Source organism: Gallus gallus, chromosome 8 (assembly GCF_016699485.2).
Source record: "Gallus gallus isolate bGalGal1 chromosome 8, bGalGal1.mat.broiler.GRCg7b, whole genome shotgun sequence".
NCBI classification, from domain to species: Eukaryota; Metazoa; Chordata; class Aves; order Galliformes; family Phasianidae; genus Gallus; species Gallus gallus.
The window spans coordinates 15,653,280-15,678,337 of record NC_052539.1 but is presented as its reverse complement, the minus strand read 5'-3'; the positions used below and the strand labels follow the sequence as shown (position 1 = coordinate 15,678,337).

The following is a 25,058-nucleotide window of genomic DNA, read 5'->3' as shown; positions in this document are numbered from 1 at the left end:
ATCGGTGGCTGCGTCGGGCGCCGGCACCGCCCCCCGGCGGATCCGCGCAGGGACGGGCCGGAGCGGCGGCCGCCGCTGCGGGTGTCCGGGCTGAGTCAGCGCCCTCCCGCCCCCGCCGAAGATGAACATCATGGACTTTAACATGAAGAAGCTGGCGGCCGACGCGGGCACTTTTCTCAGCCGCGCCGTGCAGGTACGGCCGCTCCCGAGGGGGCGTGCGCCGCGACCGGGCTTCGCCGCGGCGGCCCTAGCTGTTGGGAAGCGGGCGAGGCCGCGGGCCGGTCCCTGAGGCCGGTCCTTGAGGCCGCCGCCAGTCGGCCCGGCGCGGGGCGTTGGCCGGGGATCGCGGTTCCGCCCCGGGCCGGACTACCGCCTGGGCGCGCCGCGGGCAGTGCCAGGCCCGGCCGGGCTGTCTCGGTGCGAGGGGTGCGCTGCGCCTCGGGCTGCTCCGTGCCTCTGCGCCCCGCTGCGCTCGGCCGGCTGTCTGGCTGTCTGTCTGGGTCCGGGCGTTTTTCCGCGGCCCGTTGCACAACAGCTGGGCTCGGCGGGCGGGGCAGCGCAAGGTCAGCGTAGGCCGAGAGGGGAGGGGGCGGCCGGGCTGGGCAGCGGCAGCTGGGGGGCGATGGGGCCGTTCCTGCGGCTTGAGCAGAACAAAGGTGTGACTCTGTGGAGTAAGCCGGTGTCTTCACTGGCTGCTCTGAATGCATCCTGCTGCCCGATCGGTGAAACTTGAGCTCTGACGTGACACGTGCAAGCATCTGTCTGCTTTAGTGTTGTTTTGTTTGAGCTTCGGTGTCGCTTTTAGGCTCGTTTGATAGCCCGTTGTTTCTCGATCTGTCTTCTCCTTTCTTTATGCTAAGGGCACTATAATTGGCTTTTGTTCCTTCGCTGTTGTCTTGAGCCGTAATCCTCTTTCTTTATATAATCAAACCTGAACAGATTTCCTGTAAGGAGGTGGATACCCAAACAGAGCACAATAATTCACAGTAATTTCTCGTGCTCTCTCCTTGGGTCAGGTTTGGAACGTGATTGAGGTGATTATCCGCTCAGATCAGGCGGACTATTGGCCTGTATCTTACTACTCAAGCAGAGCCGGCAATCAGTGGTACAGCAGAGCACTGAAGATGCAAACTCATCAGAACACATTGTTGCTCAAACTTAAATTACCTTAAAGCAGTAATTGTGGCTTTTCTACGCGTTGGAGGTCTTTCCACACGCAATTATTTTTTTCTGGCTTCTTTCGGGGCTGCATGTTTCCCAGGCCATCTCTTCCTCTCCAGCTTTAGCTTTTCTTGCAGAACAAGGGGAAAAAAAAAGAGATACAATTCACCCTTCATTGTAAGATCCTGTGGTAGGATCTTGTGACTTTTCTTGTATCTTGACTTTTTACATGTAAATACTTCTTTGCATTAAAAGTAACGTAGGCTTTCTGTCATGGTTTAAAGGTGGTATAAACTGTGGTTTACTCCGGCATGCTCTGTCTGCGTTGCTAGTTTACATCTCAATAGCTACATTGATAGGCTTCTTCATCTGAACGGAAATTAAGGGGAATGTGGAAGTAATAGCAATAGGCTCTACTGACTGCCACCCCCTCCTAAAATAAGATGTTTAAGGAGGGGAGTTGTTGTATACAACCGCATATATACATATACAAAACAGTACTATTTCCTCCATCATGATGTGGACGCATTCGAGCAACCTGTGGACACAGAGGTAGGAAATCAAGGGGGCAGCACTGATGCATTTTATTGGTACTGGAAACCATATTTCTGTCCAACTGTTTTTTGCCATGCTGCTCTATACTTTTAATCTTTTCCTCTAAGTGGGTACATGAAGTCTAACATGGACTAAGCAGTCTCTACACTATGAACAAGAGTTCTGGAAATATTAATTGGAAAGGTCATTTCATAAACGAATACAATTCTATGTAATTAGTCAAGAATCAAAGCCATTTTTATTGTATGTTAATAAATCTTAAAAAGCTTTTGAGAGCTACTTGCAGTACATAATATTGTTTTAAAGAGCCTTTTCAACGACAGTAGTAGCAGATCCATAAATAACTTCTGTGTCTCATACCGCAACTGAACTTTCTCGCAAAGGTGCCTTTCTTTCTTTGTAGAACCTCAAATACTGCAGTATTTATTTAGCCTTCAGATGTGTGTGCTATCAAAGTTGTTTTTATTCTGTGTGGAAATTAAACTTGGACAACTTGGTTTTATTTGCATTGTATTCTTGTTTTTTATTGTAACTTTAAGTATTCCAAGTAAGAGCTTGTTAAGAATAAATTTTGATAGTTAGAATGCTTTGGTGCTCTTACATTCTTAATTGGTAAGCTTGTTAGGGATGTAGTTCTTAACCAAGTTCTTCTGAATATGCCTGACTTTGAATAGGCTGTGAAGGGATGACATCATCATGACGAACCAATGCTCTGAAGAGAAGCGGGCCAAACCCTTAGTTCCAGTTTTGTTTTGTTTCCTGACATAAAACACTCATCTTCTGTCTTTCCTGGAAACCTGGGAGTTAAGTTCAAACTGGTTATGGATTAATAAGTGTTGGCATGAATTTAATATCAAGTGAAATTAATCGTCTTCTCTATTTATTTAACCAATTAGAGTTACACTGTATTTCACTGTCAAAGAAAACAGCTTGGAAAAGAATTGAAGAGGTCAGCTTACTGTTCCTGTAAAGCTTAATGGGATCAGCTGTATCTAAACAGCGTGGCTCTGTCCTACTCAAAAGTGCAGTCCCTCCCTCCCCCAAACATATATGCCACATCTTCCCAGGGCTGTCTATTTTAGCTTTTAATCCTTGCTTTAAAAGCTTTCTGTGACATCTAGTTCTAATTTAAGTCATCACACTGAAGTTGGAGCCCACTATTTTTTGTCCTGTTTGCTGCAGACAGGACTACATTCTTTAAATACATTAAAGGAAGCTGCTGTGAGAATCTATCATATCTTCAGTTTTCCCTGGAGGTGAAGGGACAACATTAATTACAAAACCTGCAAGGCTGAAGTCATCACTCAGTTGTTTTGTTACCTCTGGACTCTTTCCTTCTGACTCGTGTTTCCAGGTGCGCTATGCAAAACTGGACAAAATGCTTCAAGTGAGAACTCCAAGTAGCAAGAAGAGAAGGTAGAGCAGAGGATTTCTTCAAAATACTATAAATCATCCTTGTTGACTTGGTGTGATTATTACCCTTCTCCCCTTTTTTGCTGGTAGTAAGGGTGGGTTGTTGAACTTAACGTACAGATTTAACCTTAGATTTTCTTAATGATGTCTGGATAATTTTATGTGAAAGTAATATGAGCGAACAGTTGCTGTCCTAGACTTGCACTTGGAAACTATTTTTATGAACTGAGTGTTTTCAATCTGTCTGACTAACCACAGTTCACAGAAGAAAAGCTTGGTCAAGCAGAGAAGACTGAACTGGATGCTCACCTGGAGAACCTTCTCAGCAAAGCAGAATGCACTAAGCAGTGGACAGAGAAAATAATGAAGCAAACAGAAGTGCTATTGCAGCCAAATCCAAGTAAGGAGTCGTTCAGTTTTTTTTTTTGTTTGCAACATTTGAATTAATAGGCTTGCCAGAGTAACTGTTCACTGGTGTAGGTATTGCCTAAACTGTAACTAAATTCAGCAGTTTTCAATTTTGAAGGATTTTGAACATTTTGAAGAGCCATTGGGTATCAGAGGCACTGTTCCAGTTGCTTGCTTTCAGTTCTTCTGTGAGCCTTCAAGTGCATAAATATGTAAATGGAGATAATTAAACTGCAGCATTGGTTCCATACTCTTGATTGCTTTTAGAGTTGTTTCTTATTTAATTGAATTTCTAGCTCTAATTCCAGAAATCCTTGGTGGCTGTGAGAACTCTAGAATTTTTCTTGTAGATTCAGTGGCTTAAGGAACTTGATTAATCTGCTTCATTATGCTAAATTTCCTGTGCACTGCAAGTCATTCTGAAGCAGGCAAGATGAGCTGAAATGTTTGTCTGTAACAGTTTCTTTACTAAATAATTGCTTTTCCTAGACACTGAATGTTTAATGCTCCCAGATTTGTGGGTTTCTATAAATGATAACTTTTATTTGTTTTTCAGAAGTGCTCTATTAGGTTCTTAGAATGAAGACTTAGAGCTAAACTTTTGAAAACCCCATTGTATAAGGAAGATTAAAAGTATAATTTTTCACTTTGGGAGATAGCTGTAACAACTCGCTGAAATAAGCATGACATACAAAATACAGACAGCTTCCAAGAACAACATCTTCATCTTAACATCATTCACTTAATGTTGAGCTTGTATGTTTGGATTTTAAAGTCCTTTTATTCCTTTTCTGTTTGTAAGTTGTGTTTTGAGTGACAGTGATTTGAAACGTGTGTGTTTTTTAGATGCTAGGATAGAAGAATTTTTCTATGAGAAACTGGACCGGAAAGCACCAAGTCGTATGAATAATCCAGAATTATTAGGCCAGTATATGATCGATGCTGGTAATGAATTTGGCCCAGGAACAGCATATGGTAAGCGAAAGCAATGAATGCGGGGGGAGAAAAAATGCTCATATATGTTTTTACACTGGGGGGAAAAATATGTTATTTGTCTCTTTTCAGGCAAAACAATTCAAAGACTTTTCGATCTGTTTGAGGTGACTTGCTCTGTAACTTTGTGTGTTAGGAGGTCAGTGACCAGGTTTCTGTTCTAATCGAAAAATAGAACTTAATGTTGGAATACTACCCATCTTTGTGGATGAATGACATTCTGGAATCTAATTTTCTAGTTAGACATAAAGACAGCATATCTGACAACACTTAAAGAATTTAATTCTAGATAACATTGTTAAGAACCTTCTCTAACTTCACAGTATTCCTGCTTTTCATTTTATGTATGTATGCGTATAGCAAAACATTTCTATAGGTGACTATTGAGCACGATCTAAGCTTTGTTCTCCAGCAGACTTTTATAACTATGACAAGAGAACTAGGTGATGGGGTGTAATGTTTTTATGCTGTCTTTTAATTAAAAGATCTAATTCTGGTGTTCTCTACAATCCTGGAAGTTGCTGAAAATAGATTTAGCTGTTAATTTAGTCTTACTAACTGAAACACGTGTGTAAGTCCACAATGAAAATCGAGTAGCTAGCTGCCCTTAGTTACTTTCTTTAAAATTGCAGTGGGAGGGGAAATCTGTTCTAGGAAGAATGGTTTATATCTGGAAAACAATGGGATTCCTTTGGAAAGGAGGGAAAGAGTGTTTAAAAAAATGATTTGTAGATGTTGGGATACAAAATCAATAATGGCAGGCTTTATACTTCTTACTTTCAGTATGTTTTTATGCTTTTATCTATGGCCCCTTTCTGATCACGAGCTTCAATATTCTTTCACACTGCATAGATTTTTGCTTACAGGCACACGGTCCCTTGTGTTGCGGTTGCTGTAACATCTATAATTCAGGGGAGTTGCAGGAACTTTTAGCATAAACGTACATAACATTTTGTGCTGTCGTGAAAGTTATTTATTTGTTTATAGTCTTGGTGAGTGCCTTTTCTAATTCAGCCTTGTGTGTTTGTTGAAACATACTAATGAGCACTGTGTGTTCTTGATGCGCTAACCTGGGCTTCAATGCCTAACTTGTAACCAAATTTCCAAGTATTGTTCAATCAGTAGACAAAATCTATGTGCATATTTAGAAACTGGTGTTGATCTTAGGGGTAAGGGTGGAGGGTGTATTTTCCAGTAGCTAAGTGGACTTTTCCTTGCTGTTGAGTACTCATGACTAATTACTTAAAAATGTAATACAAAGGGAGGAGGCTGTTTAAATTAGTGTAAGTAGGTACAATATCCAGGCCTAAAATGGGTGTGAACAACTGAGTTGCCATAGTTAATGTAATTTCTACAATGCTATATCTGTACTCATTGAAATCTGGCCTTCACCTGTGATTTTTTTTTTTTTTATTTTTACATAAAACAAGAATTAGTTTTAGTAAGTATTAATGTATTTTGAAAGCCCCTGCTATGGCACTGGATTATCTTTCAAACTGTTGGCCTTGACTCGTGCCTGTAGTGACTTGTTTTGATAGCTACCTGTCTAACTTGGTATGAAATCATCATATTTTCTCATTTTCAGGAAATGCACTCATTAAATGTGGAGAAACACAAAAGCAAATCGGAACAGCAGACAGAGAACTAATTCAGACTTCAGCTATAAACTTTCTCACTCCCCTAAGAAACTTTATCGAAGGAGACTATAAAACTATTACTGTAAGTTGAAGTGTGCATTCTTCGGCATTTCAAAGTAATTACAAGAGCAAATCTCTGAAATGGTAGAAAACTGAGCAGTATTGCTTTTGGAAACTAATTTGGAAAAGGTCGGATGAATTCATAACCTTAATGTATTCTCTTTCCTTTTGACCATTCAAAATAATTCTGTAATCTTACCGTTTTTTAAAACTACTGAACTATTAAAAGTATGTATGTGGAGTATAAAATGTGTAAGAGTAATGAGGAACTAATTCTGCTTCTTTGTTCAACTGAAGAACCCCTTTTATATATGATCATGAGGAGAGAAGAGGCAGGAAAACGAGTAGACAGGATTTTGCTTTTGAATGTGTGTTTTCTCATGAACTAACCTACATGGCTTTCAGAAAGAACGTAAACTATTACAAAATAAAAGACTGGATTTGGATGCTGCGAAAACCAGATTGAAGAAGGCAAAAGTTGCTGAAGCTCGAGCCGCAGTAAGTAGTGTTTTAAAATTGTCTGTAACTTTCAGACTTGTTATATATGTATGTATTTATAGGTCTGATCGCTTTATGTAGGGTTCCAGTCCTAGTTTCTTGCCATTGCTATTTTTTCTTGACTGGATACTTTAAAAGGAATATCAGTGGAACATGAGGAAATGGAAGTGAATTGCTGATCAGAGTGTTAGTCTTCTTGTATGTAGGTTTTCTATCCAGTTGAACTTAATTGATCCAAGTAAATGTTCTCCCGTTGTTGACTACTAGATGAGCCTGTAGTGCCCCAAATGACTTGCTACTGTTCAGCAGAACAGTTGTGACTACAAATCACATAAAAGTCTTGAGGAAACCTTAGAAACGCCTTTGTCAGGTAATAAAATGTAAAATAATAATAATAAAAAAAAAACCAAACAGAAACCCCACCACTTTAGCGGGTGGATTTTGAATCTTTGTCTCGAAGTATACTTACAGTTACTTTCAACTGATGTACCCACCTAGACTTAGTGTTACTGTATCAGTAGTTTGTAGTTTACTGCTTAGCATCACCAAACAGGACAGAGCTCTTAGACTCACACCTCTAAACCATTCTTATGCCCTTAATAAATCCTTGAACAAGGATGTAAACTAAAAAGCTGCTGTTGCTTTTTAAACCCTGAAGATAATTCTAAATGGAGTATTTTAAGTAACAAGAACTAGATAGTCAAACGTATGCAGTTTCAGCAGGGTGTTATTGTAAGATTTTTGCAGTCATCTGCACTCCTGAAAGTGCAACAGTTATTGAAATAAATGATGGGTAATAAAGTGATTGTTTCCCCTCTGCTACCCTGGGAGTTTCATGTTTAGTGTTGTAGAGGTTATGCACACAGATATTGAAGAAATACAGGCAGCTTCAGTACGTAGGGAGAATGTGCGTACTGTGCAAGATGAAGAGGCAGGAGCAGGATTCTCAAACTTCTGCTGCTGTTTCTGAATGGATCACTGTCTTCTGTGAGGCTGAGTTTGATAGATAAAGCACCTCATATTCTTGGGGTGGTGATCTCCTTTTTTTTTTTTTTTTTTTAAACAACAACAACAAAGAACAACATAAAAACTAAAACAAACAACCAGGGAAACAAAGAAACCGTTTACATCCCTGGCAGTTTTGCCTGTCTGTCAGTCTTCCCCCTCATGTCTGCTGTTCCTGTGTATTTAAACTGTTGATATATTTTTCAGGTCAATGCATGCATTTCTTCCTGTATCATGTTATTCTAATGCAAAAATAGTTACTTTTCTGCTTGTCACACTTTCTTAGTTTGTAACATTACCAGCAAAATGTGGAGCAGGTTGTTAATTTGTTGTGTTATGGCAGTAGGTATACACTATACTTCTAAAATATAAGCACCATGGAGAAACTTTTCTTGCAGGAATTGAGCTTAATATTAAAAGGTATTGAGTATTCTGTACTCAAGTTTGTTAGTTCATCTGTGGTATAATCATCCAGAGCTATGCTTGGATGAAGCTATTGACAGTTGCTACTGCTGCTACTACTTGACTGGTCTTAAATATCCCAATGGTGTGTAATTCAGTTCTACTTACAAGTTACTTTGTGGTGATAGAACATGAAACTCCAGGCTTCTTGCATCACTAGCTTGCCTACGCTTGAGCTTTAGTCATGTTTTAATAGCAGTAAGCATGTCTGAGAAGAATTGAATTCTAGGATTCCTAGAGGAGTGGACAAAAAATGCATCTCAATTTTTGTCCTACAGTATGGTAACAGAGACTAATATGGATGTAGTTGTTATGCAAATAGTTCACCTTCTGCTAACTCCCTCTGTTTATGAAGGAAGATGTCTGACAAACAGTGCTGAACTGATAATTCAGGAAAATGTATTGAATCAAATTTGTTTCACCACCTTATTTGACAGGATGGAGCAAGGTGATGAAATTAGGACCTACAGTTAAATGCTTTTTTTCCTGCTGTAACAGTATTTGAAATTATTTTCAACCAAACTAGCTTAGATCAGTATTTAAAAGACCTGGATAAAACTGTTTAGATTTCTATAATCAGTTCACAATCTTGCTTAGCTTAAACTTGTAGGATTTGTGCCAATAATCTGTTCACCTGCTGTATTCAATGTTGTAACTTGCTTTTGTCTTTTATCTATGCACTTAAGCAACTAAACACCTCTCAGCCTGAAGAGAATAACATTATGGTAAATGTCTCTTACGTGCTCAACTTGCTGCATGTAAAATGGCTGAAGGTTTGTTGGCCTCCTGTGTTCATTCATTTTCTATCAAATGGTTCCTCTTGCTGTCCTTTCAATTTGGCCTTGCTTCAGGTTTGATATTAAGAAACATTTCTTCTCCAAAGAGTATTGGAGCAGGCTGCACAGGGAAGTGGTGGTGTTGTCATCCCTGCAGGTGTTCAGAAAATGTGCAGATATGACACTGAGGGACATGTGTTAGCAGGCATGGTAGTGATGGCTTGATGGTTGAACTTGATGATCTCAGAGGTCTTTTCCAACCTTAATGATTTTATGTTTTCCATTCCAAAATGGATGTATATCTGACATTGCATATGAAAAGTGTACTTGTATGGGAACTGTTGAATCATGGCCTGAGCCACTGATCGATCACCTGAGGCAAGCACTGAGTCAGCCGTGGGAGCACAGGTGAAGGCAATTCACCTGTGTGACTGGAAGGGGTGGAGCCTGGCTCCTCCTCTCCTAGACCCCGTTGAAGGGCTGACTGCCACTGAGGAAGGATCTCTTTCTGGAGATCACTTCCTTTTGGAGTTTTTCTGCGAGCCTAGGACATGAGCAGGTGTTTTCATTTATTTTCAGTTATCCCTTTGTACCATTATAATCTTTCTAGCTATACAATCTGTAAAATACCAACCTAACCACACCACTCTGTATATTTGTTGATTGTACAGTACTCAATATAGTGACAGCAGTACAGCATCAGGTGGTGTTTTCCTCAGAATACTTCTGATTATCTGGAAGTATACAGTATTAAATTCATGCTCATGCAAATTCATTGTAAATTTAGCCTGCAAAGGGATTCAGTTTTTATTCCTTGTCAAAGTTTATCCATTGAAGGGAAAGGAATTATTGTTTTCCTATTGTTTTTATATGGATAGGAGTAAGTAATGTGAAACAGCTAGAAACATGTGGAAACTATTTGTTTTCTTCAAGATATGTTTTACAATAGCTGAAATGGAATAAAATGACAAATAAAGGGCTTAACTCAAAATATGGTTTATCCCAAACTTGTAGGGGCTCATCAGTACAGCTGTTCTAGCACCATTGTGCTAAATGGAATAGGCATAATTGGGCATATGCTCTGCTGGGTCAAACACGGGCTGGAGTGGTCGTCAATGGAGTTAAACCCAGTTGGCAGCCAGTCACGAGTGGTGTCCCCCAGGGCTCAGTACTGGGGCCACTCCTGTTCAGTATCTTTACCGATGATCTTGATGAAGGGATTGAGTACACCCTCAGTAAGTTTGCAGATGACACCAAGTTGGGAGGGAGTGTTGATCTGCCAGAGGGTAGAAAGGCACTGCAGAGGGACCTGCATAGATTGGATCAATGGGCCAAAGTAAACTGTTTGAGTGTCAGTAGGGCCAAATGTCAGATCCTGTGTTTTGGTCACAACAACCCCAGGTTGGGGAGGAGTGGCTGGAAGGCTGCCTTGCAGAAAGGAACTTTGGCATACGGATGGACAGTCGGCTGAATATGATCCAGCAGTGTGCCCAGGTGGCCAAAAAGACCAGTGGCATCCTGGCTTGGATCAGGAGTGGTGTGGTGCGCAGGACTAGGGAAGTCATCCTGCGCCTGTACTCGGCACTGGTGAGGCCTCACCTCAAGTACTGTGTTCAGTTTTGGGTAGCTCAATACAGAAAGAACACTGAGATCCAAAGAAGGGCAACAAGGCTTGTGAAGGCTTGGAGAATATGCCCTACAAGGAGTGACTGAAGGAACTAAGGCTGTTTAGTCTGGGGAAGAGGAGGCTGAGGGGAGACCTTATTACTCTCTTGAAATACCTGAAAAGCGGTTGCGGTGAGGGGCGGGGCTGGTCTCTTCTCACTGGTGACAGGTGACAGGACGAGGGCAAATGGCCTGAAGTTACATCAGGGGAGGTCTAGGTTGGTTATCAGGAAAACCTTCTTTACAGGAAGGGTTGTTAAGTACTGGAATAGGATTCCACGGGAGGTGGTTGAGTCACCATCCCTGAATGTTTAAAAACTGTTTGGATGTGGTGCTTGGGGAGATGAGTTAGCAGAGGGTTATTAGAGTTAGGGGTAGCGTTGTGAGGTGGCAGTTGGACTTGATCTTTAAGGTCTTTTCCAACCTGAGCAATTCTATGATTCTGTGACATAAACCATGCTGTTTGGGTTGTCATGATTTTGATATGGGTCTGCACAGCATAGTGGGTCTCATTGCATTAGGTATGTATGTTTCTCAGTTGTGGTCAGATAAAAGGGTGAAGAAGTTTGTTTCAGCCAGCTTCTGTGACCTTTATGCACTCTTCTTCCTACCAAAGTCCTGATTGTGTCATCTTCTTTCAAGTGTGGAAATATGAAGGTTAAAGGAGAATTGCATTGCAAGAGAAAACTGAGACAGCAAGCTGAAGTAATTAAGTTCTAGACTAAATTCCCTCTGGTTCTCTGACTTTGCTGTGCTATGTGCTGCTACTTGAATTCTCAATTTGAGAGTAATTTAATTTCAATGAAAATTCTTGTGAAATAAAAAAGTAATAATGGACATAGCAAGAGAAATCATGAATTTGTCTGTTTCAGTCTTTAATGTGTTGTTTAAAATGAGAATAGCTTTCCATAGCTTCCAGTGTTCTAACACATGAACATAACCTAACTTCATCCATTAAGTAACTTAGTTTGATTCATATCACTTCCTAATCTTAAATCTTAGATTGTAGTAATATCTTACAATAATCTATTTTAAGCAAGACAGTTGTACATATCATTCTTTCCCGTGTATGAACTTAAGAATTTATTTCAGTGATGTAGTTCTGTCCTTACTTCACTGTATATGAAGGGCTTTGAGCAAGTGATTTATTCATAGAATTTCTCAAATCTCTGTGAAGTTCTGAAACAAGAATATACTTAAAAGGCAAAGTTGAGTTGCATCCACTAATAAAGTAACACCAGTCTAAGTTTTTATGTTTTTTCTCTGCTCTTTTAATGCTGACTAGATATGGGCTGAGGAAGTGACAAAAGTAAGTAAATAACTTAGAAACTGCAGAATTCTGAAGTAATAACTTGTGTTGATATAATGTAATAAAGGATATAGTGTATTGTTGACTTGAGTACTGGTAGTGTCTGGTTGCATCAGAATACCTGGGATCCCTCTAGGGCCTTTCAAATTCCAGTGCTGATACAAAGTTCACAGCTCACTGTGTAGTAAACTATTTTGGCTAACTATCACTTAGTATCATATGACTGTCATGTGACAAGATGCAATAGAAAATGAAAAAACAAAAACTACAGGGCTTGTCTTTCAATTTGCTGGAATGGTGTCCTGTTTGTTGTTTTTTGTTTGTTTGTTTTGTCCTTGTTTCTTTTTTTTTTTTAAAAAAAAAACCTTCTCAATGAGCTTACCTGAAAATTTTCAGGAAGGTGGAGGTCTAGTAATGTAGCCTGTTCTGAAAAACACCTTTATGCTAGGTACGTGAGTTTTGCAAGGAGTCTTCTGTGGTGTCTGTTGTAGTTAATTAGAAAGAGAGAAGGCTTTTTTTACTCAACACATGAGGTTATAGAGTGATTTTGAACATTAAGAGGTGCTCATCTCTTGGACTAGAGAGGAAACAAGGAGGCCTTGCTGTATTGGGTCATATGGATGTATTCACTCACCGTTTTACTTAGTCTGTCTTACAAAAGAACACTAGGAAAGTGATTTTATTTCCTCTGCTCTTGGAAAGGTGTTATCCCTTTGTTACTGCGTTACACGGTATTTCTAACCATTCATATAATCTTGTGTAGCATTTTGGGAGGTCATGGATTTCTGAATGTTATCATTCAAGAACCAAGTTTATATTCTGAATTTGAGGATCAAGTCATTTTTTGAGGGATCTTCAATGGGAGGTACTCAATTAACACTTCTATTTCTTTTAAAAACGAAATCTGACTATATCTAAGGACCACAGGAAAGTATGTATTTTGAGCTCTTTGATTGGTGTCTGCGTTGTTGTCCAATGAAAATAGCATCAAGTATATGAGCAGAGCCTTGTTAATTTGAAATATGGGGGGGAATATATTGTCCTTCACTGCCACTGCTGTGCTAGGAGAGTCTGTGGTACAAACACTGTTATGCCACTTAATGCTTGCTTTGTTATTGAGAGAGGTGGGTTAATAATGCTGGCAGAAAAATATTTGCCTTTTGTATACATTGAATCTATGTGATAAGTGTCTAATGATAAAGCTGTTTGTTGTGTAGATAGGACTTCAGCGTTTCTGAATACAAAAAAAAAAAAAACCAACCAATTCCTGTGTTGAAAAGATCTGCAAAGAAAAGCACAGGATTCAAACAATGAAATGTTATTAAAGGCATTTGTATGTCTGGCTCTGAATAAAATGGGACTGTTACAATACAAAGGTGTAATATTGCATTGTACAACTATCTAACATATATACTTGCTTCTAGTCTGAACAGGAAGTACGAATTACTCAAAGTGAATTTGACCGTCAAGCAGAGATTACCAGACTTCTCCTGGAAGGTATCAGCAGCACACATGTGAGTACCCAGAAGGGGGAAAAATTAGGTAAGATCAGGAGTGTTCCTAAACACAAACAAAAAGCTACAGTAATCTATGTGGGAACTTTAGGCTACTTGCTTTCATGTAGTGCCTTAAAAAACATATCTATTGGATGGTTTATTTTTTAACTGTTCTTTAGTACCCATTGAATTAATGTTGTTTTCCCTTTAACCGTGATCTCTGGTGTTTTCATTATTACCTTTTGTATGGGAACTGTTGAATCACGGCCTGAACCTCTGATTGATCACCTGAGGCGAGCACTGAGTCAGCTGTGGGAGCACAGGTGAAGGCAATTCACCTGTGTGACTGGAAGGGGTGGAGCCTGGCTCCTCCTCTCCTAGACCCCGTTGAAGGGCTGACTGCCACTGAGGAAGGATCTCTTTCTGGAGATCACTCCTCTTGGAGTTTTTCCTGTGAGCCTACAACATGGGTGAGCATTTTCATTTATTTTCTAATTATAATCTTTCTAGCTATATACTATCTGTGGATACTAATCTAACCACACTGCTCTGTATATTTGTTGATGACCTTTCAACATCATTTTCAATTTATCTGATCAACTGATTATTGAAACCACAAAAAATATGCTTAAATAACCTGTTGTGGAAACAGTATAGATAAATGGCATGATTCTTATACTGCACTTACTTTTGGTGCTCAAATATGTTGATTTTGGGGCACTTTATCGTAGTTACCTGGTAAATCCAGGCATAGTGCCTATATGGGATGAATACTAATGTACTGATGTTAGCCTTACCAACCTGTTTAATAGGCTGGTGTTTGTAATGCAGTGTAAAATGCAAGCTAAAAACTTGAGTATTTACTACATTGTAGGCACATCATCTCCGCTGTCTCAATGACTTTGTTGAAGCTCAGATGACTTATTATGCACAATGTTACAAGTATATGTTGGATCTCCAGAAGCAACTGGGAAGGTAGTAACACTGTTTTAAAATGTTCTTCTCTGCAGTTCAAGTGTTTATGAGTGGTAGGAAAACTTAATGCTGATGAAGCAGTGATAAAAACAGGGCTGTGCGGTACTAAGAAAATATCTAGTTTCACTGTTCTGAGGTTTTAACATTTTTAAAGTAAGGGAAGAAACAGTCTGTCATGAATTTCATGTTCATGAGTCTTTCTTTGTGACTGGTGGGGTGATGTAGAATGATCTACATGCTTGCTTTTCATACAGGTTTTCTTACTCAAATTCTTCTCTACATGTCAGAGTCTTTCTTAAGACTATCGCAGACTGCATTATTTAGGTGAGCGTAGGCACTGAAGAGTTGTCTTCATTTAATAGTGAAGCAAACTGGAAAGTTTCCTTAACTATTTAAAAGTGTCTTGTAGCGGCTGTTCTAAATAACTGTCTCTATGAGGTATCTTTGCTTTTGTTTTCCAAGAAGAGGAAGTAGAAACAGATGTGTTTTTGTCCTTTTTCTGACTTGCTGCTTCCTGTGGTGTTTGATCTCCTTGTGGTCCTCAGTTTGTTTAAATGGATAGCTTAAAGACTTACAAGAAGTCTTTGAAACTGTTTTTTTGAAAGCTACATCTTTAAAGCTACATTACACTGAAAAAATTATACAACTTCAGAAATTGATAGCACACAAATATCATTATGTAGGTTTGCACAAGTATCAGTACTACTCAATTTTTGCTGTTTACTGATGTCTAAATGCAAAAATTCTAATTTAGGCATGGAGGCATATGATGTTCCCTATGGAACTGATTCACCCAGGGATCTTTGTTTTGTTTTCCCTACAGCTTTCCATCTACTTTTCTCTCTAACAATAATCAGTCTTCTTCAGCTCCTGTGCAAAGCGTTTCTACTCCCTCAGTCTTGGCCTCAGCTTCTGCTTCATTGCCTTCAGTAAGCAATTCAGTAGTTACTTCAGGCATCAGTGAACTGAAGTCATCGAGTGGCAGCAGGAAGGCTAGAGTTCTGTATGATTACGATGCTGCAAACAGCAGTGAGTTATCATTACTTGCAGATGAGGTAAGTTTTTGAAGTACTTTGATAATTTGTTAACTCTGGATAGTTGTAACTAGCCAGTTGAGATGAACTACAGATTTCTGTTCAGTGTAGCACAGTTATTAATTGAATTTTAATAGTGCTCTGAGAAGTTAGCGTCTTGTATACCCTAATGGTGAGAGTCAATATTTGTTATGCCTGCGTAGCTTCCAAGAACATTTGCTGGACAAATGAGGTATGATCATACTATCTTCCTTCTACCATGTTTCTAAAACTGTTAGCAATACAATTAGTCTTTCAAACATGAAGTGTTGCAGTTTGATTAAAAAAATAAAAATAAAGATGAAAGCGCAACCACTTCTGTTTTTGGTAGTCATAGCAGTGCTGTACTTATTGCCTATCCTCAGCAAATGAAGTTGTGTACAATGAAGCTGGGTGATGGAGCAGTATTCCACCCAGTAATTTGGCTGTATCCGTGTGAAGAATAGCATCCACAAAAAAATTCAGGTTTCTTAAAAATGTGCGTTTCTTACATATTTCTGTATGACTTTATTCTTACCTAGACAGTCACTTAGATGGAAGCTGTGGCCTAAGATTATCTTTTAAGATGTAGCCCATCAACACCATCTCTTTTTCTGTCATATATTTGAAGATTCAAAGAACTTGCTTTTAGCTTGACTATTGATTGCAATTTAGGCAAGGTTTATAGACAAAAAAAAAAAGAGGGAAGTAGTAATTAGTTAAAAAAAAAAAAGACCTAGAAAAAAGATGAGATATTTTAAATATTTTGCCATATTTGCTTTTTCATGGACCTATGAAAGAAATTATGAGCATTAGGTTATGTTTCATGGATGTTTTACTTAACTTGGTTGATCTTGATTCTAAGACCTTATCACAATTTTTATTCCGGGCAATGATGAGATTATTATGACATATTTATGTTTATTTTTTGTTTTTCAGGTGATAACAGTTTACAGTATCCCTGGCATGGATTCAGATTGGCTGATGGGTGAAAGGGGGAACCAGAAAGGCAAAGTGCCTATTACTTACTTAGAACTGCTAAACTGAATTGTTGCCCTGAATAAAGACTGTCAGTTATGGTGACACCGTATTTATATACAATTAATGTTATATAAGCAGGTTTAAGTGTCTTCCATGTTTCTTTCTTGAGGGACAAATACCAGCCATTACAAACTGGCTTCTCTGCCAGCATGGTTGCATGGTAAATACTCTATTCAATCTTAACGTTTGAAACTTTTACTTCATGTGCCAAGAATGTTTCCTACAGATTTGTTTCTACTGAAGTTTTCACTAATACAAGCTTCTACTTTTGAGTAATCTAGATTGAAAGCAGGACGTACTGTTTTCTACTGAAATTTTTCATTAATGGCAAAGCTTTTCTTCACATAAAATAAACTTATTGTGAACTGATGCAAGTGTAATGCACTTTTTTTGAGTAATCAAAACCAAACATCAAACATAAATTCATATGTTTTTGTTCCCAGTATGCTTAGTGTACAAATGTGCTGAGGCATGCATATATGGTTATCTATTGGATAACTTGTGCATTTAATTGCCTTTGAGAAATGTAAACAGATGTCCTTTCTCTGAAGACTTGAGGCAAACTGCAAGTATGTTGAGGTTTTAAGCTTTGTATAGACAGGCTGTCACAAATTAGTTACCTGTGTTCTGACACTTTAAATTTGCTTTGTATTTCTACTCTTTAATTGCTTTTCAGAAAGACTTAATTCACACTGGTGAGTAACTATTAAGATACTTGCAACTGCAAATCCACCTTTATATTAAATTAAGCACTGCATTTTTGCTAACAAAGTATACACTTTCTGCATGAACAGTCCTGTAGATATTGTTCAGATTGTCCTATGTTCAGATTATTGGTTTTAATGAAAACCTGCATTCACAGTTCTTATGCCATCATCTGTTATCATGTTTAAATTAGATTCAAGTAAAGTTACACTTGTTTTACTAGAGGGCTTCCTTTAAATGTGTGGGAAGTAAATAAAGAGCTTTGAACCTAAAAATGGCTTTAACAAAGGTAGGATTATTTGCAGGTAACTTTTTCCTGCAGAATACCTTTAGTGTTTCATAGTCTTTTCAGGCTGTAAAATATTAAAGGATTGCTTGAGGAGAATCTTTTTTTTTTTTTTTGAAGTTGCAGGAGGTTTAATTCATTGAATTTCACTGGTTGAATAAGGAGACTGACTTATTTTTCAATGAAGAGAAATTCCTTCCATTGCAGGAAGATGCTACGTTTGTGGATGTTCTCTCTCTCTTAAAGACACTGCTACCAGGTGCTAATCTGACCATTTCAAATCAGCAACTTGAACACTGTTGTAAAAAGTACTGATGAAACTTTTTCAGTGATGTGAATTACTTAAGTGGGATAAATGAAACTGTATTCTGCTTTATTTTTTAGGTCATGCAGTGGTTTAATTAAGAAGTAATTTCTGTTTTCAGTTGTGTTTCCAGAAATAGTCTGAGTTTTAAACTGAAGAGGCTACATTAAAGCAAGAAGCAGGGTACCTGCCAAGAAAGAGGTTTGTTTGGCCTGTTAAATGTGAAGATTAGAGGGGTCAATAATAATAATATGCGACAAATTACAGGCTGAAAGAGCTGGGGTGTTCAGCTTGGAGAAGAGAAGGCTCTGAGGTGACCTAATAGCGGCCTTTCAGTATCTAAAGAGAAGCTAGAGGAAAGAAGGGGACAGGCGCTATAGCAGTGTCTGTGGTGATAGAACAAGGGGAAATGGCTTCAAGCTGAAAGAGGGTAGATTTAGCAGTCCTAAAACTCAACCTCTTCCAATGCTATTTTTCTGGGAAACTTTCATACAAAAATTTGTACTGGACTTTTGTTTTTGTAGCAAGGATGACAATAACTGTAACTGGCTTTGGGTCTTTAATTTCTTTGGTTAATTCCCTGTGTTTAGGTGTGGTTTTCTTTTTTGCTTTGATGAGTGCTTTGGCACGTGTTGCTGGTTTTCTTTCATTTTTGTATGGGGGCTGTTTTTGTTTTGTTTTAGAAGAAACTTCAAAGACTTACCATGACTTAACATGACAAGTCTCCTTTCTATAGAGCTTTTGTAACCAATTTCCAATAGTTGCTGAAAGACAGATGTTAAGACAGTATCTTGAAAATAACCAACTTAGTGGTGTGTTTTGAAATAGCAGTAACCAAAGTTTGAGTTTCTAAGAATTTGATTTGTTAGAATAATTTTCCTGTTTTTTTTCCTGTATAGCTGTACTAAATATGAAAATGCCTTGAATTTATTGTATTCCTTTCTTAGCTTACGCACAGCTCTGACTGTTGGTATGAAAATGACCAATAAGACTTTCAGAAAGCTTCCCCCCTCCCCCCAAAAGGAACTCAAATCTGTGGAAGTAAATAAGCAGCTCAAGAAGATAGAAGTTGCTAATTCCTAAAGGTTGCAGTGTTGGAAGAAAGCCTGGGCACTGGAGCGTGAAATTCTTATGCAGTAGTGAAGAACAAGTTGGCACATGTACCAATCAGCAAGATAAGTGAATGTCAAGTATTTTTCCAGTGCTGTTCAACACAAAAAAGTTTCTCTAGCACAGGGTATAATCTCCTGTATGCATACAGATATATAGGTCAAAACTAGAGAAAAATTATATTTAGAGCTCGGTTTTGCCGCATAATAAAGGACTCCTGTTAGCTTTGGTGAGGGCTGAACTGGTCTAGTAGCTTACTAGTCTAATTTGATGCTTGTGGCATCGTAGCTGGGGACTTGCGTGTGATGATTTCTGAAAGCAAACTTGGAAGGACTGGCTTCAACTATGTTTTGTACAGTAAAGGTATAGGGATTCTAGGTTTTACAAAGAGCTGGCATGGGCTTTCTGAATGATAGAACATACAAGAAATATCTTACAACTCCAAAAATTCATGAACAAACACAGTACTTGTTAGTACTCATGCAAGCTGTGTCTTTACTGTGCAAATGAGTAGTCTGGGGCTTTAAAATGAAAATGATTGCTCACTGTAAAGAATTTTAGTATTACTGTCCACATAATAACATCAGACTTGATTAGAATAGCAGAACTGTGCTCTGTCCTGCATTGAAAGCTAGGAGGGCTTAAAAACTCACACAGTGAAATAAATCCTCGGGCTGAGGTTTAAGCCAGGTACTGCAGTACTGTGGGATTGTTTGGGAACAACACCAAACTGTTCTATGCTTTTTTCTTTTCATTAAAAAAAACAAAAAACAAAACCATTTGCCATTTCAGTGTTGGACACACACAAGCACTTGACTGCCTAGGAGTATGTCAGAGATGTATGAAATAATAGCTCTGTTCCACTTGAGCCATCAGTACTTCTCTTGCACTTCTGGCAGGAGTCACTTTAGTAATTTTTCTTTCCATCTGGGGCCACAAAATACTTCATCATAGAAGAGGGAGTTTCATTTCCCCAAAAGAGGAAACTGACACACTTAGATGAAGGTACTGAAGCCCCATGAAACACTGCTCTGCAAACTTGGTACATTTTAATCCATCTTTCACACTTCCTGAAATGTGTCTACCTGGCCACACAACTTAATCTTAGACCAGAAGGATTTAATGTCTGATCAGTAATTGATGATACTACACTTTGTGGCTTCCCTTATCCCAGTTCAGCAAGGTCATACAGGATCAGGCAGTTATTTGGTCTCAAAAAACCCCAAAAAACTTATGGGAAAAAGCATATGGTTACCAAAGCTTCATCAGCCATAAACTAAGGCCTATTCCTGAAGTCTCATCATCTTCCAACTCTCATAAGATTGTTTCTTTCTGTTGTTAAAAATGTATGTCTCTAAATGAGGTGATGAAAAGTTTGTTGTTGCCTTTCTAGTGCTGTGGTTACAAGTGTTGGCTAAACAAGTGCTGAATTGGACTTCCTTATTTTCATTGGACTGCTAAGTGTGTATATTTTAGAGTCAAGCTCTACTGAGTCTTGGGAGATGAGAGTTGATCTCTGGGATCTCAGACCTATCTGCAACTTTTATAGTTTTGGTTTGTTTGTATGTTTTTTTTTTTGCTCCACTTCATTCACCTTAAGAATGTGTGAAGTGCAGAAATTGATTGCTAAGTTTTGCTTACAGCCTGATCCTGACCCATTTCCTTTTTAAGTATCATTCCTTATTGGGTATGTTCCAGTATAATGGGCTATAACTCAATTACACAACTGTTAATGGAAATACAAGGCAGTACATTGCAAGCTTATTAGTTTCGCTTAGCTATACGAATTTGTGTCTGGTGAAAATTCAAAGATATCCATCAAGCTGACAGATACAAACCTCCGTCATTTTCTAAGTGAGTGTCCTTACCCTTGTTCAGTGACACAGAGCATTTATTGTGGCATCTGACAGTAAGAAACCCCTCCAAACGAACTGCATAGCTTGGTAAGTTCTGTATCTTAGTGAAGGGAATGGCAAGAAAATACACCATGGGTGGAAATAGTAAATGACTGTATGAATGTAATGCCTTTTATAAATAGCTTCCTGCCACAAGTGAGTGATAGCAAACATATTAGCTGGAGGTGCTTACATCCAATTAATAATTGTAATGCTAAAAAACTTTCTTCTCCTGACAGCATGGAATTGTTTTATAAATTTTTAAGAAATGTGTAATAGGTGTTTGATGTGAACGATTAAGGGAAGCTGTTCAGAATTGCAAAATGAATTAAAGCTTCAAAATGTCTTCACGCGGTTATAGGTCGAAGCAGAGCTATTGGAATAATGAGCTGGGAAATTACTTATTGGAAAGGAGGCATATTACCAAGTTGCCTTTCCTGCAAAGAATTCTCCAGTTACACTTCTGAGTTAAATTGCTTTTAATTCTTGCTGTTGATCAGTGACGCTGATAGGCACCGGAAGCCTCGCATTTAGGGTTTCTTTTATGTTACAGATTTTTGAAATTCTGAAAATTCCTTTTGGGAGACCTCAGGGATTTGCATTTTACGCACCTTTGGGAAACCCACTGCCACGTCACTTCGTGCTTCCCACGTTATCTTTTACACATCATCCAGTGAAAACAGCACTGGAATCTCCATTACAAATGCTGAGCATCCAGGAGAGTTTCTAGATATATATATATTATATATATTATATATATTATATATATTATATATATTATATATATTATATATATTTAAACCCTTCTCCTCCTCCAAAGGAACTGTTAATGACTTTCAGTCTGTGAGCTCCATTTTGCTGGTCATAAACTTCCTTTATGATGGTGAGCAGCACTGTTTTTGTTTACTTGGGAGAAACTGCAGCAGAGGGACAGAAATGGGGAATGATTCATCCGGGTTCTGTCAGTGATGTGGTTACTGTGCCTTGTTGTTTCCTAACGGCTCGAACCTTACTGGTGTAAAGCTTGGCTCAGAGGTGTGACCTCAAGGAGTGTGTCCTTGTGCAGTATTAAAAAACAACAAATACTTTGAGTAAAACAAACAAAAAAACCCCTCAACTTCACATTGAGCTCTTTCTCCTCCGTTGTCTTGAAAGGAGACGCTGACATTTTTTCATTTCCCCAGCCTCTCCTTTGGCTCTGGTGGTTTGGTTGGACAGCCTGCTAAACTTGTTCAACAGCTGTGAGAAGCTCTAGCAGCCAGACGAGGACCAGAAGTACATAAGGTACATGATAGATCACAGCAGACACGTTTGACCTTTGCTGATAGAGTAACTGCTGATTGTTCAGTCTTAATATATAGCTTTAATGTGTTTTTTTTTTTCCCCATTTAATTATATAAAGCTTTCTAGCTTTTTTAGGTCTGCCAGTGTTTAATATTGATCCTTCTAGAGGTAGGAATGGTGCTCCCCAAAGCAATAGGTGGTGACAGGTATACCAGCTGAAGATCTACAAGTTGCCGTGGCTGCCCTAAGACTTCCACAGTTTGCACTGGCTGCGCTCACACAGGTGGTAGCACTTGAGTTTGCTTCTGTGAAGGGCAGAACCTGAGGGTGGGTTCTGCCTCCACCAGAGCTCTCTGTTGCTGCACTGCCACAGCCTGAAGGTTCTCTGCTCTATTTGCCACAGGAGATGGCATCTTGGGCACACCGATCCTTCCTCCCTCTAGCTTAGCAGACAGGCTCAGAAACTGCAAGAAGGTAAGAAGCTGGTGGGCTATGCATTGTGAGAAATGATTAGAAAACCGAAATCCAAACCCCACCTGATGGTGTCCAGAGGAAACCCTGTGGTGCTGGTTCCCATTCAGCCTGCGTTGGTAGGCAGCACGTGTTTGCCAGTACACCTAAAGGCTTGGAGGAATGTGTGATAACAAGGGCGGGACGTCCAGCTTCTTAATAACTATGTTTTCTAAAAGTCTGTGGATGGCACACATTTGTTATTAGTTTGGCATGCTTAAAGATAAGTATGGTTCAGCTAAATTTGGCTGGGAATGGGAGGGAATAAATAAAGAGGTTTTAAAATGAGGGGAGTCTGCCTGAATGTGATCTCATGGGTGGGGTACAGTGAGCGGTGGCTTAGTGTTTTGAAAGCATTGTGAAGTCTGACCAGGGGAGTGATCGATCTTTGGTGCCAGCTGGATGTTTAGCAGATGGACAGGTAGTTACATTTCATTTGTCTGGAGAACTTAGTCACAGGAGGTGACTATGGACAGTACAGGGGTGCTTATAGACGGTTGCTCTTCTGAGGCCGGATGTCTCCAGATGCTTTTGCTGTTCCAGCAGCCCCTATGGGTACTGCTTCCCTGGCCGTGGAGCAGCAGAGCCTGTGGCACCGTCTTCTCTGTTGCACTGAGCTGCTGTTGGCTTATGCAAAATTCTGTATATTTTGAATCTAACCCTTATTTGCTCTAGTTTGAAGATAATAAGAATGCTGATCTTTTCTTTACACTTGCAAGTTATAGCAGAGTTCTGAGTGGAATGGGTGAGTGTGCCCCCTTCCTTGCTGCTGGGGTTGTAGGGAAGTCATGGTTTGTCACATTATAGCTGTGCTCGGCCAGACTGAGGCGGGGGGGAGCTGGCAGCACTACAAGTCGCGGCCTGCAGCTGGGTTCTGACAGCACTGAGTGAATGCAGAGGCTCTGGATGGCTCACTGTGAGCCACAGACAGATGTCTGCCTGTTCTCAGGGCCTCTCCTTGCTGAAGGTCAGATCTTTCCAGAAACTGGGTCAGGTAGGCTAAAACGTGGGTGGGAGAAACCAAGTCACTGACTGCTCAGTGGGAAAGGCGGAGTAAAATTTACCTTGACTATTCTACGCTTATCCTCCTGCCCCCCAAATCTGTGCTTTGTGATGGAATTTAAAGCATGGTCAATGACTGTAGCCTAATAACAGATTTGAGAAATGTTTTTTTTTTCCTTGAAATAACATAAATCTACAACAGTGGAAAGTGGACTTTTGTCTGTGCCCATATTCTGGGGCTAAATACTTTAGTCAGTGATTTGGGCCATTGTTCTGCTAAAATAACTCTGAATTTAATACTGGGTTAAAAAGAACTGGGCTGTACCAAAATGTGAATTGCGCTCCTAGCCAGAACTTGGCCCCAAGCGTGGAAAAATGCCATGGGATCTCTGAACCACCCCACTGGTCCTTACACTTGGAATGATGTGCTGTTCCACAGGTCTCCCTTTGAAGTTAGCAGAGGAGTCAGGGAGGCTCCTTTGTAACCTAATTAAATCTGACCCTAAATGGTCACTACCAAGGGATATCAACCAGGATGGAACACTTGCAAATAATGGTATTAAACTTAGAGAGGGATGCACCTAGACCTATTTCTAAAGAAAAATCTGAAGCTGCTCTGTGTAATCATTTTGGAAATGTGGTGACTTCTGCACTGTAAATCCATTATCCACTTATTTCTATAAATCCAATGCCAGCACAGGCTCTTCTGCGGGTAACCATTATACGGAAATGAGCAAATATATTTGTAGATGAATCTGTGGTTTTACAGCAAGATTGATCTACTCCCTCCCATTCCATCCAGTATGATTTATAGTGGAACTTCACCAGAGTAACATCTCGGGAAGAATACTGAGAGCTACGAAACTCTCATAGTGTGCTCTGACTCACTGGAGTGATTGCTTTCATGCTGCTGCTGAGTAAGTCATGCATTTAAAACAAAGACAAAGCTGAAGTTTCCCACTCTGGTGTTTGATTCTGCTGGCTTGTTTTTTAACCTATAATTTTTTGTGTGTGTGATTGTATTTTGTCTGGTACATGAACATACAACTACTTTTCTTTAGGCTAACTCGTTGATCTTGGTTATCTTAGTAGTGGGAACATGAAGAAATATATTCTGTTTCTCAGTGGTTAGAAGCCTTGCTGAATTGTGTTAGTGGTCACAAGTGCTGCTTCAGTTAAGGCATACTGTGTACGTAGGTGCAGCTGAAATGTGTTGTTCAATACCTTTCTTCTTGGGCAACAACAAAGCTGAATAGCCTACTTCAGCATCAGGAATCCATTTCAAAAACTGAGATAGCTGGGATCTCTTTGAGCCAGTCTGTGTTCACCTAGTGCCACGGTTCCTATTTAAATCAACAAGCGCAAGATATTCTGACTGAAGGGAAAGAACAGAATATTTACTTGGCTTCAAGTAAAGGAAAAGGTTGCATTTTCAAAAGGGGGCTCAGGCTGCTGA

The 25,058-nt window shown here is 39.4% G+C and overlaps 1 protein-coding gene across 4 annotated transcripts; it reads left to right on the top strand.

The window, feature by feature from the left end:
- Positions 1–25: 25 nt before the first annotated feature.
- Positions 26–16,875, top strand: SH3GLB1 (SH3 domain containing GRB2 like endophilin B1). 4 transcript variants are annotated; one of them, XM_015290809.4, is made up of 11 exons: positions 26–193; positions 3,388–3,529; positions 4,384–4,512; positions 6,116–6,249; positions 6,633–6,725; positions 8,879–8,917; positions 11,919–11,942; positions 13,367–13,456; positions 14,313–14,413; positions 15,237–15,468; positions 16,405–16,875. In XM_015290809.4, exons 1-11 carry the CDS (start codon positions 122–124, stop codon positions 16,510–16,512), a joined length of 1,164 nt encoding a protein of 387 aa, XP_015146295.1. In that variant the 5' UTR covers positions 26–121; the 3' UTR covers positions 16,513–16,875. The 4 variants fall into 4 exon arrangements, with proteins under 4 accessions (XP_015146295.1, XP_015146294.1, XP_040560525.1 ...); XM_015290808.4 differs by having other exon boundaries at positions 8,879–8,965; XM_040704591.2 differs by lacking the exon at positions 11,919–11,942 and having other exon boundaries at positions 8,879–8,965.
- The last annotated feature ends 8,183 nt before the right edge of the window (positions 16,876–25,058 follow it).

Excerpts from the sequence above, each read along its gene's own strand:
- SH3GLB1 (XM_015290808.4), top strand. The coding sequence starts at position 122 with ATGAACATCATGGACTTTAACATGAAGAAGCTGGCGGCCGACGCGGGC. Across the intron at positions 3,530-4,383 it reads GCTATTGCAGCCAAATCCAA|ATGCTAGGATAGAAGAATTT; the intron begins GTAAGGAGTCGT and ends TGTGTTTTTTAG. Across the intron at positions 8,966-11,918 it reads TGCATGTAAAATGGCTGAAG|ATATGGGCTGAGGAAGTGAC; the intron begins GTTTGTTGGCCT and ends AATGCTGACTAG.